The following is an 18,279-nucleotide window of genomic DNA, read 5'->3' as shown; positions in this document are numbered from 1 at the left end:
AAGAGAAAATAATAGTAACAATAACAACAACACAGGAATATACAAAGCAAGTGATGCACAATGCAATTGCTCACCACCCGCTGACCGATGCCCAGCCAGTCCCTAAGCAGCGATTGCTGCCCCCCGGCCAGCCCCCCCAGTTTCTATACTGGGCATGATGCTGTATGGTATGGAATGGCCCTTTGGGCAGTTGGGGTCAGCTCTCCTGGCTGTGCCCCCTCCCAGCTTCTTGTGCATCGGCAAGCGGAGAAGTCCTTGATGAGTGTAAACACTACTTAGCAACAGCTAAAACATCAGTGTGTTGTCAATATTGTTCTCATACTAAGTCCAAAACCAGCTACTAGGAAGAAAATTAACTCTATCCCAGCTGAAACCGGGACAGTATCCACCCTTTATTCTGTACCATCTCCGTCATGCCCAGGTCCTACCCTTTCCGATACATTCCCACGAATCACCACCACTTTCCCTGTCTTTTGATATGTACGCACAGATACCGTTCCCTTCGTCCGTGGGCTGTGCCTCTGAAATGTCCGTTGAGTTCAGTCAGTCCGTGACCTTGGGCTCCATCTGTCATCAGAGTTTTCGGGGCAGCAGAGATGCTGCGCGGCGTTGGGCTGTTGCATGCTAAAGCCAGTTCTGGTTCCATCGCCGGTGCGCTTTGCTCGGTTTCCTCAAAGTTCATTCTTGGTTAATCTGGGTGATTCTGCCTGTAATCCCGTTGATACGGCATGTAGCACCCACAGTAGCGATGACAAACTATTATGTGGTAATTAACACCATACAGTTGGGTTCATTGGCTGTTTTCACCCAAAATCAGATTCCCTTGAGGTACACACTGGTCTTCCCCATCCTTCGGCGTCACCCACCAAGCGCACCCCGGTCCTTGAGGAAAAGCAATCCCAGGGATGGGTTTGCCTTCGCCCGAGGCAGGGATAGCCCAGACTGTCTTCCAACCCGGGGCCCCCGCGCCCCTCCCCTCACCCTCCAAGGTGACGGTGTCAACTCTCGCCGCGGCTGCCGCTCCCCGGCTGCCGCTGCCTCCTCCTGCATCTCCACGTCGGGGGGGGGCCTTGGCCTTGTCACCGCGGCGGCGGGACGCGCCCTCCTGCTTCATGGCCGGATGCGCCGGGCCGGCCGTGACACTGCAACAACCGCGGGGCGCGCCAGGAGTTCACAGGCCCGGGCGGTCGAGCGCCGAGCACGGCACCGTTCGGCTGTTTCCGAGACCCTCTCGGGTGTTTCCGGCGGGCGCTCAGGTGTTTCCGAGACCCTCTCGGGTGTTTCCGGCGGGCGCTCGGGTGTTTCCGGCAGGCGCTCGGGTATTTCCGAGACCCTCTCGGGTGTTTCCGGCGGGCACTCGGGTGTTTCCGGCGGGCGCTCGGGTATTTCCGAGACCCTCTCGGGTGTTTCCGGCAGGCGCTCGGGTGTTTCCGAGACCCTCTCGGGTGTTTCCGGCGGGCGCTCAGGTGTTCCTGCAGCACGTGTCGCGGCGCATGCGCGGGCGTTTGTGGCGTGCCACGCTGAGGCGAGGCGCGAGGCCCGAGGCCCTGGCGCTGCCCGGGCTCGTCTGCGGCCTCTGCCCCACGGAGCGGCCGCCGTTCCCCCCCGCGCCGGCCTTTGGGGGTGTGTGGGGCGGGTGTGGGCTCCGCCGTGGCCGGTGCAGGGCATGGCCAGGCCACTGGTGCTGGCGGTGCCATCAGTGACGGGCCAGGTAAGCAGGGCTGCCCCTCGCCGAGGGCACCCCCTTCCCCCGGGAGCCTGAGGGGAGCCGGGCCTCCGGGCAGGCAGCACTGCTGGGTGGCTGAAAGTACCTGCAGATTAAAAAACCCCTGCCTTTAAGTTTATTGAGTAAGAAATGGCTCTCTTTATTTCTAAAGCAGTCATCAAAGCATTTGTAATGTTGTTCTGAGATGCTGTAAGTTATTCTATGCTGGTGGGGTGTGTAATCATGTGAGGGAGGTGTGGTTTTACCAGGTGAGCATCATTAAAATGCTCTGAGATCCTACAGCTTTCTAACATTTATCAGGGATTGAGTTACACCTGAATCACAGGTGTGACCAGGGTAAGTGGATTATTGCTGCTTTCTGTACTGATAAGAATGCCTCAGCTATTTAGGGGTGAAGCTTGGAGGGAGAAGCTGGCTTGCAGTAAGAGACCTTCAAATATGGTGCCAGGTGATTCCCTTTAAATGATTCCTGATGGGAGGACACCTGTAACCTAACCTGAGTTACTCAGAAGGTTAAGGACGTAGAGAGATGTGTACAGGGCTGCTGTGGCTGGGAAGGCATTTCCTGTACAGACAGCAGATCCGTCCTTCTGGAGCTTCACTCCACTCATCTCAACCATTGCAAAGGTTAATTTTTGTTGCTCCTCTCGTGAGAAGGAGAGCAAGGTGGTATCCATGCTGAAAGGCCCCTTGCCACGTTCTATGTCGTGTTCCAAGATGTTCCCAACCTTTGCAGCAACAGAAAAAAGAGCAGAATCAGTATTTTAATAGTGCTGTCTGTGGAAGTTGTTAAGTCAGTCAGTGATGCCTTTGACTGGTGAGGTGCTTTACTGTCTTACAGGAGCACTAAATAATCCACGTTTATATATAGGACTTTTCACCCTGAAAGACCCTCATGTTCATGTATTCAGTTCCCAGTTTCTTGTGAAGTAATTATTTCCAAGAAATTAAAATTGTAGCTTGTTTTTGTGGTGGTGGGGTTTTTTTGTTGTTTTTTTTTTCTTCTTCTTTACTTAAAGTAACACTCCCCTGCCCCTTCATTTTCAGCCCAATGTGATGCATGCTCACTCACCAGCTTGAGCTGTTGGGACACAATCTTCTCTTCCAAAGACTCCAGCAATAGCAGCAGCTGATCCTCCTTTAGCTCTGCAGAATTAAAACAGGTTTGTACCACCACACCCCCACACCCCCCCCCCAGTGTTTGAGAGACAACTGGTGAGATGTGAAGGGTGACCATCAACTGTCTTGCAGGGAGTGCCTGGTTGGTCAAAAGTTCTTCAGATGTTTTAAACTCAATTATTAGTACAGCTTCCCTGTGAGAGGAACACAGCTGTTACTGTGTACAGACAACTGTACCATCGCATGTAGAGACCAAGGGGGTTGAGGGGAGGTTCAAACCATGTTTTGTGGCAGCCTTGGGAAGAAGAACCCTGGAATGTGCGCTGCTCTTTCTGTAAGGTGATCTTGCTGCCTCTACCCAGGCTTTAATTCTGCTTTCAAGCCCTCTTTTCAAGGATCCCCTCGTGCACGCTGTTCCTGGACCGAGTGGTAACTCGGTGTCATGCTCCTGGCAGTCGCTGCTTTGCGACTCTCCAACTGCTGCTGAACAGCGGCTGCTACAGTCAGGTCTCTGCTCTTGGCATAAACCCCCTTCGTTCCCACAATCTAGGAAATGATATTGCATAAATCCTCTGCAAGCTTTCTGTATTCTGCTAGTGTTGTCGGTAGGAATGCTCTTCATGTATTCTGGTGCTGCCGGATTTCTCTATTAAAATGCCAGAAAGCCTTACCATCTAATGCGTCAAGAGTGTAGGTGATGGCTTCTGCCAGCTTGAGGACAAGAGGACTTGAATCCTGTAGGCTGCTCAGCAGGTCTTTTAAGTCCGGGCTTTCTGTTTTCAGCTCACAACTACCAGTTTCATCAAGAACTGCTTCCATCTAAGGGGATAAGAAAAAGTAAATGTCAGGATTTCAGAGAAGAGGCTGCTGCTAGTCCCTTGCAATCTAACTACAGAAGCATATGACCGGTCATGTAGTATGTGTCTCCCCTCCCTAAGCTATTTATGAGGCTGTAATTGAGGCTTTAGCATTCACGCTGGCTCCAGTTAAAGATGGAATATGAAATTTAAATGGTTTGGAGCCTTCAGGTACATGTGCTGGGCTATATTCAGGACATAGTTCAGCAGTTGACTCTGTCCTGAGCACCTGCTTTCCCTGCATGGGGATGAAGAGCAGACAGACGTGCTGAGTGAGGGATTTTTGGATTGATGGTTGTGGCATAGGAGAGAGGACTTCTGGGGCAAGAGGTATGAACCTGGATGTCTGTATAAGTGCTGGCAGTAAGAAAAACTTTGCTTACTTTCTGGGTCAGCTCTTGAAAGAGGTTCCTGTCTCTCATCACAGCTTTGATGGCTTTTAAAACTGCAACGAACAGCTTAGAAGACAAGTTGGAGAGAATTTGACAATTCTCTTTAACTTCTTTCTCCACTTCTCCTAATCTTCCTCGTGAGGAACCTGAAAACCAGATTTCAGGTTGGACCAGAGTCCAAATATGTCACTTGTAAACTGGAGAAGCCCACAGTAAGTTCCCTGGCACCCCTAAATTTAGAATTTGAAACATTTCTATGAATATTTTCAAAAGCGATACGCAATTTTGAGTTGGTCAATTGTCACGTCTCAGGTAATGTACAGTAAACACATCTCTCTTGGTGGTTTGTGTTTATCCTGAGGGATTCTATCGTATCCAGAGGGGTTAAAAGTAGTAAACTATGTTGCTTACCGTAAGATATGGTCTCTGTCATTTGTCGTAGTTTGAAATGGTTAAAATCTGTCACAGGAGAAAAAAAGGCATGACTCATTTAGAAAAATACTTAAAGCTGGATAGGTATGTTTCTTTTTTTAACCAGATTTGTTGTTTTGAAGTCTGAAGATACTGGTGTGCCAGGTCTGAAATCTCACATGCCAGTTGTAGGTCAGACTGGTGTTTGCACTCTCCTGCAGCACATCTGTCTTCTGCCCGTTCATTTAAAGCTCGTTATTTCTAGACCTCATTCCCTGCTGTGGTGTGCCTTATGTTAGGGTCTGTATTGGCCAATAGGTGTGTTAAAAGACCGGTAAATTGAAATGAAAACTTATGCTCAACCAGATGCATGCAGACGTGGGAAGCACAGAGCACAGGGGAAGCAAGGCAAATGTGGTCTCTCCAATGCTGCAGCAGGTTTTGTGTATCTCGGTCCTCTCTTTCTCTACCTCTCCAGCATAAGTGTCTTTTACACCAGCCTTGCCACCTGGAAGGGTGGAAGGGTCGGGCACCCTGTTTTCTGCCTGGCTCTCTTCTTCTGAGTAGGTAGAGAAAGGAAAACAAACCAAACCTCTGTCCCCGTGCTGTTTTTCAGCAGGAGCTCTGCAGTTCCTCAAGTTCAGAGCTGAGACTTCCAGTATCCCCCTTCCATTTCTGCAGCACCCCCTGCCCTGAAACTGCATCTCTTTCCCAAGTAACCTAGGTCCTGCGTACGGCCCTTTCCCAGGTGACTTCTGCTGCTCATATTGCATGTGCTCATGTCCTTGAAAATGAGTGAAGGGTGGCCATGAGGCTGAGGGGTACTTGAGAAAATGGTTTTCTTCTGTGTTGTCTCCTGAATGGAGGAGTCACAGAATCATAGAATGGTTTAGGTTGGAAAAGACCTTTAAGATCATCCAGTCCAACCATTAACCTAACATTACCAAGTCTGCCACTAAACTAAGTAAGGGTAGAGTAGCAATTTCATGTTTCCTGCCTTGGTGGCTGGATTATTTCATAGAATCATAGAATCGTCTAGGTTGGAAAAGACCTTTAAGATCATCCAGTCCAACCATTAACCTACACTACCAAGCCCACCTAAACCAATCAAGGGTAGACTAGACTAGACCATATCCCGAAGTGCCACATCTACCTGTTTTTTGAACACTTCCAGGGATGGTGACTCCACCACCTCTCTGGGCAGCCTGTTCCAATGCTTGACCACCCTTTCCGTAAAGAAATTTTTCCTAATTTCCAGCCTAAACCTCCCCTGGCGCAGCTTGAGCCCATTTCCTCTTGTCCTATCGCTAGCTACTTGGGAGAAGAGACCAACACCCACCTCACTACTACCTCCTTTCAGGTAGTTGTAGAGAGCGATAAGGTCTCCCCTCAGCCTCCTCTTCTCCAGGCTAAACAACCCCAGTTCCCTCAGCCGCTCCTCATAAGACTTGTTCTCCAGACCCTTCACCAGCCTTGTTGCCCGTCTCTGAACACGCTCCAGCACCTCAATGTGTTTCTTGTATTGAGGGGCCCAAAACTGGACACAGTATTCGAGGTGCGGCCTCACCAGTGCCAAGTACAGGGGCACAATCACCTCCCTGCTCCTGCTGGCCACAGCATTCCTGATACAAGCCAGGATGCTGTTGGCCTTCTTGGCCACCTGGGCACACTGCTGGCTCATGTTCAGCCGGCTGTCTACCAACACCCCCAGATCCTTTTCGGCCAGGCAGCTTTCCAGCCACTCCTCCCCAAGCCTGTAGCGTTGCATGGGGTTGTTGTGGCCGAAGTGCAGGACCCGGCACTTGGCCTTGTTGAACCTCATACAGTCGGCCACGGCCCATCGATCCAGCCTGTCCAGGTCCCTCTGCAGGGCCATCCTACCCTCGAGCAGATCGACACTCCCACCCAATTTGGTGTCGCCTGCAAACTTACTGAGGGCACACTTGATCCCCTCATCCAGATCATTGATAAAGATATTGAGCAAGACTGGCCCTAAAACAGAGCCCTGGGGAACACCGCTCGTGACCGGCTGCCAACTGGACTTAACACCATTTACCACAACTCTCTGGGCTCAGCCACCCAACCAGTTCTTTACCCAGCGAAGAATATGCCTGTCCAAGCCGTGAGCTGCCAGCTTCCCGAGGAGGATATTATGCGAGACTGTGTCAAAAGCTTTGCTAAAGTCCAGGTAGATGACATCCACAGCCTTTCCATCATCTACCAGGCGGGTCACCAGGTCATAGAAGGAGATCAGGTTGGTCAAGCAGGACCTGCCTTTTGTGAACCCATGCTGGCTGGGTCTGATCCCCTGGTTGACCTGTACTTGCCTGTGGAGTTCGCTCAAGATGAACCTCTCCATAATCTTCCCCGGCACCGAGGTCAGGCTGACAGGCCTGTAGTTCCCCGGGTCCTCCTTCCGGCCCTTCTTGTAGATGGGCGTCACATTGGCAAGCCTCCAGTCATCAGGGACCTCCCCTGTTAACCAGGACTGCTGATAGATGATGGAGAGTGGCTTGGCAAGCTCCTCCGCCAGCTCCCTCAGTACTCTCGGGTGGATCCCATCCGGCCCCATAGACTTGTGAGCGTCCAGGTGGCGTAGCAGGTCATTAACTGCTTCCTCCTGGACTATGTGGGCTCCATTCTGGTCCCCATCCCTATCCTCTAGCTCAGGGGCCTGAGTACCCTGGGGATGACCGGTCTGGCTGTTAAACGCAGAGGCAAAGAAGGCGTTAAGTACTTCAGCCTTTTCCTTGTCCTCGGTGACAATGTTCCCCCCCACATCCAGCAAAGAATGGAGATCCTCCTTGGCTCTCCTTTTATTGCTGATGTACTTATAAAAGCATTTTTTATTGTCTTTTACAGCACTGGCCAGATTGAGTTCTAGCTGGGCTTTTGCTTTTCTAATTTCCTCCCTGCAGGACCTAACAAGATCCCTGTACACCTCCTGAGTTGCCCGCCCCTTCTTCCAAAGGCGGTAAGACTCTCTTTTTTTCCCTGAGTCCCCGCAAAAGCTCCCTATTCAGCCAGGCCGGTCGATTTCCCCGCCGGTTGGTCTTCCGACACACGGGGACAGCCCGCTCCTGCGCCCTTAAGACTTCCTTCTTGAAGAGGGCCCAGCCTTCCTGGACCCCTTTGCCCTTCAGGACCGCCTCCCAAGGGACTTTCCCAACCAGGGTCCTGAAGAGGCCAAAGTCTGCCCTCCGGAAGTCCATGGTAATAGTTTTGCTGCCCCTCCGCTTAGCATCACCCAAAATTGAGAACTTTATCATGTCGTGGTCGCTAAGCCCGAGACGGCCTCCGACCTCGACATTTCCCACAAGCCCTTCTCTGTTGGTAAACAGCAGGTCAAGCGGGGCACCTCCCCTGGTAGGCTCGCTTACCAGCTGCATTAGAAAGTTATCCCCCACATACTCTAGGAACTTCCAAGACTGCTGCCTCTCTGCTGTGTGGTATTTCCAGCAGATGTCCGGCAAGTTGAAGTCCCCCACAAGAACAAGGGCTAGCATTTCATTTATAATGAAAGTAAAAACTAGGAATCATTAAGGTTGGAAAGGACCTCTAAGATCATCAGTCCGATCATTACTTACCCCATAGTGCGTCTCTAATGTCCAGCTGGATTGCCCTGAATGCCAGGGTGCAGCCCTTGGGTATAGTTATGCTTTGTTTGTCCTCTCTGGTGCCCTGGTCAATGAAGGAAAAAAAAAAAAAAATGGTGTTACTAGGCCTGGCTGGCATGCAGGTGTTTGGGAAGGACTGACTCCTGAGGCTGGAGAGAAATCAAACCTTTGCATGAAACTTGGTGTAAATCTGGGCCATGAAGCTCCCTTGTGCCATGGTGGATTCCTCGCAGCTGGTCTCCTCTAAGGTTTCTATTATTTCATGGACCAGGTATAAGTTTTCCCGTGTTTTCTTTAGTTGTTGAATGAAGGAGTGATTCACATTTATTTTTCTAAAAGAGAAAAAGGATGCAATATCCTGGCTGAAAGTGTCTGTTTTCCTGTGAGTTATGACAAAAGTACTGTAGCCTGCTTAGAGCCAAAAGCCACATGGTTGCATCCCTTCACATTGCATGAGTACATGGAAATGTCACAATATAAGGGGCTTCTGGGGGAAAAAGGCGGCAGAGAAAGGGCTGCAATTCTTGCTGTCCTCAACGCATCCCCTTTCTGTGTCTGAGGGGGAGCGGGGCAGCGAGGCCGTGGCCTGGCTGGTCATACAGGTGACCTGTCCTGATCTGTGTGCGCCTGTCTAGGTACCAACCATGAGAAAAGATGGCTTGAGACTGTGTTGAGGTGTTCCCGCTTTCTGAATTACAAAGACACCTATAAGCATGAGAGCTGTGCAAGGAATCTTTATCGCCTCTCGGTCCTGTCCCCCAGAAGTATGCACAGTTAGGGAGAATGCATGCTCTCGGGTCTTAATCTTGGTTTGCGGCTGCTGAAAAAACATTGCATGACCTGGGGTGGGGTAGAGGAGGAGAGGAGGAGCGCGTTGTCTCTTTGTGTTTGCCTTACCTTACTGTTTTCAGTGCCTCAAGTTTTGGTAGTGGTATGTACTTCTTATCCAGCTTGATGGACCACCCTCTGGACAAGGAGGCAGCTCCTTTCACGTCTATGCTTGCAGGGTCAACAGAAACGCTTAGACTCCCATCACCTCTGCCAATGGTGTTGCTTGTGATCATGACTGTAAATTTACTTGAAGCTTCACCACCTCCGTTGGGAAAGAGGGACTCTGAAATAATTTGATGGATGAGCTTAAGCATGATTACACCAACTCAATATTGTAACTATTGCACACACAAGAAGGATGAAACATGGTAGAGTTCAGCCACAAATGATCCAGATGTTTTGTCTATGGAAATGGTGAACTTAAGATTGATAAACGTGGGCTTTACCTGTGCTTTTATTGTCTTCTCCAGACAGCAGCACGTCGTCAAGTCTGTACCTTGACGGTTTGTAGCGGGGAGATGTGAAGAATATGGCTTCTCTTTTTCTTGTCAGTAGACAGAGGGGTCTGAAATGTTCATGACTGAAGATGCCATGAACCGGGACCAGGTCTCCTTTTGGATCCATCTGATGTACTACGGATTGGGTGACTTGTTTAAACATTTCTGCTGCGGCTGGATGAGTTTTTGAACCAAAGGAAAGTGTACTTGTGCCTTAGGAAAGAGGCAAGACAAGTTAAGCAAGATTACTTGAAATACAAGCAGAAGGCTGTAACAAAATGTGTTGCTTTAATTCTTAAGAACTTTTCACAGTTGATGATAACCGAAAGAAGCCCACATTAGTACAAGGACGGCACTTTGACGGGATTGGGTATAGGGGAGGATTTGGAGAGGTAGGAGTACGAGCTGTGGCTTGCTAATGAGGCTGGCTTAGACTCGTCCCCCTTTGCTGGTAACTCCCAGTCATCGTGCAGACTGAGAACGCAGCGAGCAGTTTCTGAGCGTACGGATCTTCAGCACTGGAGTCTGTTACTGTTCTTTCAGTTAAGCTGTTTTGTTGCCTATACCAGTACATACTATAATAATTTTCATGAGTAAAGTAGACATTGCTCCTTAAGTTAGGCCCTATCATGGTCTGAAATACTTTAATCTCATTCCCTTGGGAGACTTGAAAAAGAGAGAAAAACTAAACCAGAACACTTAACAGACAGTTTGCTCCATCCCTCTTCCAGACTGAAAGCTCTTAAAAATGTACTTGCCTGTTTGTGGAGTGAAGGGCTTCTCCTCTGCCGTCCCTGGGCAATGTGCAGAGCAGTCTGCTGTGCTTCTGAAGTGATATGGCCTCTCTAAAGCAGCAAGGCGGGGGAAATGCTCTGTCCCCGCCTTTCCTTTCAGAGATCCGGAAGTATCTTCTAAATCAGGGCACAAAAAGCCTTTTGCTTGCACATTTTTCCTCCAAAAAGTTTCAGTCATTGACCTGAGTCAGCCTGTCATGACTTGTTACAGTGGCTGTGGATAATAACCTTAACTTGTTCTACAGATGTATCGATCCTGTAAGATTTGTTTAATTTCTAGCCTGGTTCTTGTTTTCATTTATAGTTCTGCTCTGTTAGGATGAGGAACGGTGTGTTCCGATTTAGGAGGATTTCACTAAACCTGTGAGAGAGCTAACTAATTAGGCGTGGTGTAGGCCAGGGGAGAGTATTATGTTATTGGAGACCCTTTTATTAACTTACATTGACCAGTGATGCACACACGTTGCCATGCTTTCTGGCTCGTTGTTAGCAGCAGAGGGTTTGCGTGACTCACCGGTGTGGTACCCTGCGAAGGGATCCAGGCAGTGGGCTGCAAGCTCTTTGCTTTAGTGCAGTCCATCACTTGGTGGGCTTGGAATTGCCATACAGGATTCATTTGCTGTGCTTGTTTAAAAGCAAGCCCTGTCCGTGTGAAAATTCAAGGAATCAAACACAAGTTTTTACATGAATACTCACTTTATTAGTTTCTCTTAGAATACTGTACAAAGGAGTAATAAAAATATTCACACTTTATTTTAGAAAGTTCTCTACATGAGACTTGTGTATACACAGCAGAAAGAAGGGCTACTGGGAAAAAAAAACCCCAGAACTGTGTACAATGTCAGAACGTTGCATTAAAAAAACCCCAACTAATTTAGCTCAGTTTAAACTGATGCAAGGAGGATGCATAGACACAAACACTTGCATGCTTAAAAGATATTATAGGCAATGTTAAAGCAACGTAAGTCACAATGAGAAATATGAATGTGTTAACAATGGTAACCAGCTGCTGTCCCCTTTCCCAGGGCCAGTACCATGCTTCTGTTAAACAAAAAATTAAACAATTATTAAAAAAAAAAAAAGTACTCAGGAATTCAGTAGCCCTAGATCTCAGTGGGTTGTTTTTTTTTTTTAAAGGCTTTTTCCTAGGAAGGGTTGGGCTGTTTGACATCCTGTTAGCTATGTTAAACAAATCACTTGATTAGCCTGGACTTGTTTTCTGACTTTCCTGTTGCAGTGACTGCTGTCCTGTGTGAATCCATGCTGGTCTTGCCAGTGGCTTAGGAGAGGCTTTGCCCAGGACAAGATGGGCAGAGCAAAGGCTTCTGCCAGGTCAAGTGGTGGTTTTCAAAAGCTTTTCTCCTTTGGCATTCATTGCAGAACAAAGCAGAAAAGCATTTTAAGTACCTATTTATCTAGTAATTGTTTCTCAGTCACAGGGTGGAGCCCACCTTTCATTCTCCAGCTGAGGTTTGCCCTAATCGCTATACAGGAAGCCAGTATTGATTGGGCAGGGCCGCTGGATCCGCAGATCCCCTCCTGTGGACCAGCCAGGTGGCTTTTGCTAAACGCGTACCTCCGGGCAGGCAGCACTGCTAAGTGGCTGAAAGTACCTGCAGATTAAAAAAACCTGCCTTTAAGTTTATTGAGTAAGAAATGGCTCTCGTTATTTCTAAAGCAGTCATCAGAGCATTTGTAATGTTGTTCTGAGATGCTGTAAGTTATTCCTTGCTGGTGGGGTGTGTAATCATGTGAGGGAGGTGTGGTTTTACCAGGTGAGCATCATTAAAATGCTCTGAGATCCCACTGCTGCTTTCTGTACTGATAAGAATGCCTCAGCTATTTAGGGGTGAAGCTTGGAGGGAGAAGCTGGCTTGCAGTAAGAGACCTTCAAATATGGTGCCAGGTGATTCCCTTTAAATGATTCCTGATGGGAGGACACCTGCAACCTAACCTGAGTTACTCAGAAGGTTAAGGACGTAGAGAGATGTGTACAGGGCTGCTGTGGCTGGGAAGGCATTTCCTGTACAGACAGCAGATCCGTCCTTCTGGAGCTTCACTCCACTCATCTCAACCATTGCAAAGGTTAATTTTTGTTGCTCCTCTCGTGAGAAGGAGAGCAAGGTGGTATCCATGCTGAAAGGCCCCTTGCCACGTTTTATGTCGTGTTCCAAGATGTTCCCAACCTTTGCAGCAACAGAAAAAAGAGCAGAATCAGTATTTTAATAGTGCTGTCTGTGGAAGTTGTTAAGTCAGTCAGTGATGCCTTTGACTGGTGAGGTGCTTTACTGTCTTACAGGAGCACTAAATAATCCACGTTTATATATAGGACTTTTCACCCTGAAAGACCCTCATGTTCATGTATTCAGTTCCCAGTTTCTTGTGAAGTAATTATTTCCAAGAAATTAAAATTGTAGCTTGTTTTTGTGGTGGTGGGGTTTTTTTGTTGTTTTTTTTTTCTTCTTCTTTACTTAAAGTAACACTCCCCTGCCCCTTCATTTTCAGCCCAATGTGATGCATGCTCACTCACCAGCTTGAGCTGTTGGGACACAATCTTCTCTTCCAAAGACTCCAGCAATAGCAGCAGCTGATCCTCCTTTAGCTCTGCAGAATTAAAACAGGTTTGTACCACCACACCCCCACACCCCCCCCCCAGTGTTTGAGAGACAACTGGTGAGATGTGAAGGGTGACCATCAACTGTCTTGCAGGGAGTGCCTGGTTGGTCAAAAGTTCTTCAGATGTTTTAAACTCAATTATTAGTACAGCTTCCCTGTGAGAGGAACACAGCTGTTACTGTGTACGGACAACTGTACCATCGCATGTAGAGACCAAGGGGGTTGAGGGGAGGTTCAAACCATGTTTTGTGGCAGCCTTGGGAAGAAGAACCCTGGAATGTGCGCTGCTCTTTCTGTAAGGTGATCTTGCTGCCTCTACCCAGGCTTTAATTCTGCTTTCAAGCCCTCTTTTCAAGGATCCCCTCGTGTACGCTGTTCCTGGACCGAGTGGTAACTCGGTGTCATGCTCCTGGCAGTCGCTGCTTTGCGACTCTCCAACTGCTGCTGAACAGCGGCTGCTACAGTCAGGTCTCTGCTCTTGGCATAAACCCCCTTCGTTCCCACAATCTAGGAAATGATATTGCATAAATCCTCTGCAAGCTTTCTGTATTCTGCTAGTGTTGTCGGTAGGAATGCTCTTCATGTATTCTGGTGCTGCCGGATTTCTCTATTAAAATGCCAGAAAGCCTTACCATCTAATGCGTCAAGAGTGTAGGTGATGGCTTCTGCCAGCTTGAGGACAAGAGGACTTGAATCCTGTAGGCTGCTCAGCAGGTCTTTTAAGTCCGGGCTTTCTGTTTTCAGCTCACAACTACCAGTTTCATCAAGAACTGCTTCCATCTAAGGGGATAAGAAAAAGTAAATGTCAGGATTTCAGAGAAGAGGCTGCTGCTAGTCCCTTGCAATCTAACTACAGAAGCATATGACCGGTCATGTAGTATGTGTCTCCCCTCCCTAAGCTATTTATGAGGCTGTAATTGAGGCTTTAGCATTCACGCTGGCTCCAGTTAAAGATGGAATATGAAATTTAAATGGTTTGGAGCCTTCAGGTACATGTGCTGGGCTATATTCAGGACATAGTTCAGCAGTTGACTCTGTCCTGAGCACCTGCTTTCCCTGCATGGGGATGAAGAGCAGACAGACGTGCTGAGTGAGGGATTTTTGGATTGATGGTTGTGGCATAGGAGAGAGGACTTCTGGGGCAAGAGGTATGAACCTGGATGTCTGTATAAGTGCTGGCAGTAAGAAAAACTTTGCTTACTTTCTGGGTCAGCTCTTGAAAGAGGTTCCTGTCTCTCATCACAGCTTTGATGGCTTTTAAAACTGCAACGAACAGCTTAGAAGACAAGTTGGAGAGAATTTGACAATTCTCTTTAACTTCTTTCTCCACTTCTCCTAATCTTCCTCGTGAGGAACCTGAAAACCAGATTTCAGGTTGGACCAGAGTCCAAATATGTCACTTGTAAACTGGAGAAGCCCACAGTAAGTTCCCTGGCACCCCTAAATTTAGAATTTGAAACATTTCTATGAATATTTTCAAAAGCGATACGCAATTTTGAGTTGGTCAATTGTCACGTCTCAGGTAATGTACAGTAAACACATCTCTCTTGGTGGTTTGTGTTTATCCTGAGGGATTCTATCGTATCCAGAGGGGTTAAAAGTAGTACAAGTCAAAGTAGTAAAATACATTGCTTACCGTCAGATACGAACATTAAGCTTTCTTGTTTGAAATAGTAAAGGTCTGTCACAAGAGAAAGAAGACATTACTGATTAAGAGAAATACTTAAAGCTGGATAGGTATGTTTCTTTTTTTAACCAGATTTGTTGTTTTGAAGTCTGAAGATACTGGTGTGCCAGGTCTGAAATCTCACATGCCAGTTGTAGGTCAGACTGGTGTTTGCACTCTCCTGCAGCACATCTGTCTTCTGCCCGTTCATTTAAAGCTCGTTATTTCTAGACCTCATTCCCTGCTGTGGTGCGCCTTATGTTAGGGTCTGTATTGGCCAATAGGTGTGTTAAAAGACCGGTAAATTGAAATGAAAACTTATGCTCAACCAGATGCATGCAGACGTGGGAAGCACAGAGCACAGGGGAAGCAAGGCAAATGTGGTCTCTCCAATGCTGCAGCAGGTTTTGTGTATCTCGGTCCTCTCTTTCTCTACCTCTCCAGCATAAGTGTCTTTTACACCAGCCTTGCCACCTGGAAGGGTGGAAGGGTCGGGCACCCTGTTTTCTGCCTGGCTCTCTTCTTCTGAGTAGGTAGAGAAAGGAAAACAAACCAAACCTCTGTCCCCGTGCTGTTTTTCAGCAGGAGCTCTGCAGTTCCTCAAGTTCAGAGCTGAGACTTCCAGTATCCCCCTTCCATTTCTGCAGCACCCCCTGCCCTGAAACTGCATCTCTTTCCCAAGTAACCTAGGTCCTGCGTACGGCCCTTTCCCAGGTGACTTCTGCTGCTCATATTGCATGTGCTCATGCCCTTGAAAATGAGTGAAGGGTGGCCATGAGGCTGAGGGGTACTTGAGAAAATGGTTTTCTTCTGTGTTGTCTCCTGAATGGAGGAGTCACAGAATCATAGAATGGTTTAGGTTGGAAAAGACCTTTAAGATCATCTAGTCCAACCATTAACCTAACATTACCAAGTCTGCCACTAAACTAAGTAAGGGTAGAGTAGCAATTTCATGTTTCCTGCCTTGGTGGCTGGATTATTTATAATGAAAGTAAAAACTAGGAACCATTAAGGTTGGAAAGGACCTCTAAGATCATCAGTCCGATCATTACTTACCCCATAGTGCGTCTCTAATGTCCAGCTGGATTGCCCTGAATGCCAGGGTGCAGCCCTTGGGTATAGTTATGCTTTGTTTGTCCTCTCTGGTGCCCTGGTCAATGAAGAAAAAAAAAAAAAAAATCGTGTTACTAGGCCTGGCTGGCATGCAGGTGTTTGGGAAGGACTGACTCCTGAGGCTGGAGAGAAATCAAACCTTTGCACAAAATTTGGTGTAGATCCGGGCCATGAAGCTCCCTTGTGCCATGGTGGATTCCTCGCAGCTGGCCTCTTCTAAGGTTTCTATTATTTCATGGACCACGTATAAATGTTGTCGTGTTTTCTTTAGTTGTTGAATGAAGGAGTGATTCACATTTATTTTTCTAAAAGAGAAAAAGGATGCAATATCCTGGCTGAAAGTGTCTGTTTTCCTGTGAGTTATGACAAAAGTACTGTAGCCTGCTTAGAGCCAAAAGCCACATGGTTGCATCCCTTCACATTGCATGAGTACATGGAAATGTCACAATATAAGGGGCTTCTGGGGGAAAAAGGCGGCAGAGAAAGGGCTGCAATTCTTGCTGTCCTCAACGCATCCCCTTTCTGTGTCTGAGGGGGAGCGGGGCAGCGAGGCCGTGGCCTGGCTGGTCATACAGGTGACCTGTCCTGATCTGTGTGCGCCTGTCTAGGTACCAACCATGAGAAAAGATGGCTTGAGACTGTGTTGAGGTGTTCCCACTTTCTGAATTACAAAGACACCTATAAGCATGAGAGCTGTGCAAGGAATCTTTATCACCTCTCTGTCCTGTCTCCCAGAAGTATGCACAGTTAGGGAGAATGCATGCTCTCGGGTCTTAATCTTGGTTTGCGGCTGCTGAAAAAACATTGCATGACCTGGGGTGGGGTAGAGGAGGATGAGGAGGAGAGGAGGAGCGCGTTGTCCCTTTGTGTCTGCCTTACTGTCCTGGTTTCGGCTGGGATAGAGTTAATTTTCTTCCTAGTAGCAGGCATAGTGCTGTATTTTGGATTTAGTCGGAGAAGAATGTTGGTAACACGCTGATGTTTTTAGTTGTTGCTAAGTACTGCTTATGCTAGTCAAGGACTTTTCAGCTTTCATGCTCTGCCAGGTACACAAGAAACTGGGAGGGGGCACAGCCAGAAGAGTTGATCCAAACTGCCCAAAGGGCCATTCCATAGCATGTGACATCATGCCCAGTATATAAACTGGGGGGGGTTGGCCGGGGAGCAGCGATCGCTGCTCAGGAACTGTCTGGGTATCGGTCGGCAGGTGGTGAGCAATTGCATTGTGCATCACTTGCTTTGTATATTATTATTATTATTATTATTATATTGTTATTATTATCATTACCATTTTACTTTATTTCAATTTTTAAACTGTTCTTAACCCAGGAGTGTTTCTCACTCTTTCTCCTCCGATTCTCTCTGCCATCCCATCAGGGTAGGGGGAGTGAGCGAGCGGCTGCGGTGTGCTTAGTTGCTGGCTGGGGTTAAACCACGACACTTACCTTACTGTTTTCAGTGCCTCAAGTTTTGGTAGTGGTATGTACTTCTTATCCAGCTTGATGGACCACCCTTTGGACAAGGAGGCAGCTCCTTTCACGTCTATGCTTGCAGGCGCAACAGAAAGGCTTAGACTCCCATCAACTCTGTCGGTGGTGCTTTTATTGACTGCAAATTGCCCTGAAGCTTCACCACCTCCGTTGGGAAAGAGGGACTCTGAAATAATTTGATGGATAAGCTTAAGCATGTTTATACCGACTCAATATTGTAACTATTGCACACACAAGAAGGATGAAACATGGTAGAGTTCAGCCACAAATGATCCAGATGTTTTGTCTATGGAAATGGTGAACTTAAGATTGATAAACGTGGGCTTTACCTGTGCTTTTATTGTCTTCTCCAGACAGCAGCACGTCGTCAAGTCTGTACCTTGACGGTTTGTAGCGGGGAGATGGGCGGAATATGGCTTCTCTTTTTCTTGTCAGTAGACAGAGGGGTCTGAAATGTTCATGGTCGAAGATGCCATGAACCGGGACCAGGTCTCCTTTTGGATCCATCTGATGTACTACGGATTGGGTGACTTGTTTAAACATTTCTGCTGCGGCTGGATGAGTTTTTGAACCAAAGGAAAGTGTACTTGTGCCTTAGGAAAGAGGCAAGACAAGTTAAGCAAGATTACTTGAAATACAAGCAGAAGGCTGTAACAAAATGTGTTGCTTTAATTCTTAAGAACTTTTCACAGTTGATGATAACCCAAAGAAGCCCACATTAGTACAAGGACGGCACTTTGACGGGATTGGGTATAGGGGAGGATTTGGAGAGGTAGGAGTACGAGCTGTGGCTTGCTAATGAGGCTGGCTTAGACTCGTCCCCCTTTGCTGGTAACTCCCAGTCATCGTGCAGACTGAGAACGCAGCGAGCAGTTTCTGAGCGTACGGATCTTCAGCACTGGAGTCTGTTACTGTTCTTTCAGTTAAGCTGTTTTGTTGCCTATAGCAGTACATACTATAATAATTTTCCTGAGTAAAGTAGACATTGCTCCTTAAGTTAGGCCCTATCATTGTTCAAAATGCTTTAATCTTTAATTAATGCCATTGCCCTGGTGGAAGTTGAAAAAGAAAAAAGCTTGAGCAATTTCGTGCTGTTTTGCACTGCTTTGCCATTTTCTGCTTGCTTCTTGTTGCCTGGCAGACAGGAATG

General features: G+C 47.6%; 2 protein-coding genes across 2 annotated transcripts; both read right to left on the bottom strand.

Moving 5' to 3' along the window:
• Positions 1-2,033: 2,033 nt before the first annotated feature.
• On the bottom strand, positions 2,034-9,658 carry LOC142595279 (gasdermin-A-like). The gene is made up of 9 exons (XM_075723016.1): positions 9,400-9,658; positions 9,020-9,236; positions 8,289-8,454; positions 8,093-8,186; positions 4,506-4,553; positions 4,086-4,240; positions 3,517-3,664; positions 2,799-2,872; positions 2,034-2,454 (listed from the first exon to the last, which is right to left on the bottom strand). Exons 1-9 carry the CDS (start codon positions 9,611-9,613, stop codon positions 2,218-2,220), a joined length of 1,353 nt encoding a protein of 450 aa, XP_075579131.1. The 5' UTR covers positions 9,614-9,658; the 3' UTR covers positions 2,034-2,217.
• A 1,328-nt stretch (positions 9,659-10,986) lies between these two features.
• LOC142595135 (gasdermin-A-like) lies at positions 10,987-17,726 on the bottom strand. The gene is made up of 9 exons (XM_075722607.1): positions 17,459-17,726; positions 17,085-17,295; positions 15,779-15,944; positions 15,583-15,676; positions 14,497-14,541; positions 14,062-14,216; positions 13,493-13,640; positions 12,775-12,848; positions 10,987-12,430 (listed from the first exon to the last, which is right to left on the bottom strand). Exons 1-9 carry the CDS (start codon positions 17,670-17,672, stop codon positions 12,194-12,196), a joined length of 1,344 nt encoding a protein of 447 aa, XP_075578722.1. The 5' UTR covers positions 17,673-17,726; the 3' UTR covers positions 10,987-12,193.
• Positions 17,727-18,279: the final 553 nt, after the last annotated feature.

The sequence above is a fragment of the Pelecanus crispus genome, chromosome 18 (genome assembly GCF_030463565.1).
Source record: "Pelecanus crispus isolate bPelCri1 chromosome 18, bPelCri1.pri, whole genome shotgun sequence".
Taxonomy (NCBI): Eukaryota; Metazoa; Chordata; class Aves; order Pelecaniformes; family Pelecanidae; genus Pelecanus; species Pelecanus crispus.
This window is presented reverse-complemented; position numbering and strand designations above follow the sequence as displayed.

What these genes read in the sequence shown, in the direction of transcription:
- LOC142595279 (XM_075723016.1), bottom strand. Translation starts at nt 9,613, where the DNA reads ATGTTTAAACAAGTCACCCAATCCGTAGTACATCAGATGGATCCAAAA. An exon ending in GAGGCACTGAAAACAGTAAG is followed by an intron (nt 8,455 to 9,019) that starts GTAAGGCAAACA and finishes TTTCTCTTTTAG; the next exon opens with AAAAATAAATGTGAATCACT. An exon ending in TGTCCCAACAGCTCAAGCTG is followed by an intron (nt 2,455 to 2,798) that starts GTGAGTGAGCAT and finishes GTTGCTGCAAAG; the next exon opens with GTTGGGAACATCTTGGAACA.
- LOC142595135 (XM_075722607.1), bottom strand. Translation starts at nt 17,672, where the DNA reads ATGTTTAAACAAGTCACCCAATCCGTAGTACATCAGATGGATCCAAAA. An exon ending in GAGGCACTGAAAACAGTAAG is followed by an intron (nt 15,945 to 17,084) that starts GTAAGTGTCGTG and finishes TTTCTCTTTTAG; the next exon opens with AAAAATAAATGTGAATCACT. An exon ending in ACACCAAATTTTGTGCAAAG is followed by an intron (nt 15,677 to 15,778) that starts GTTTGATTTCTC and finishes TTCATTGACCAG; the next exon opens with GGCACCAGAGAGGACAAACA.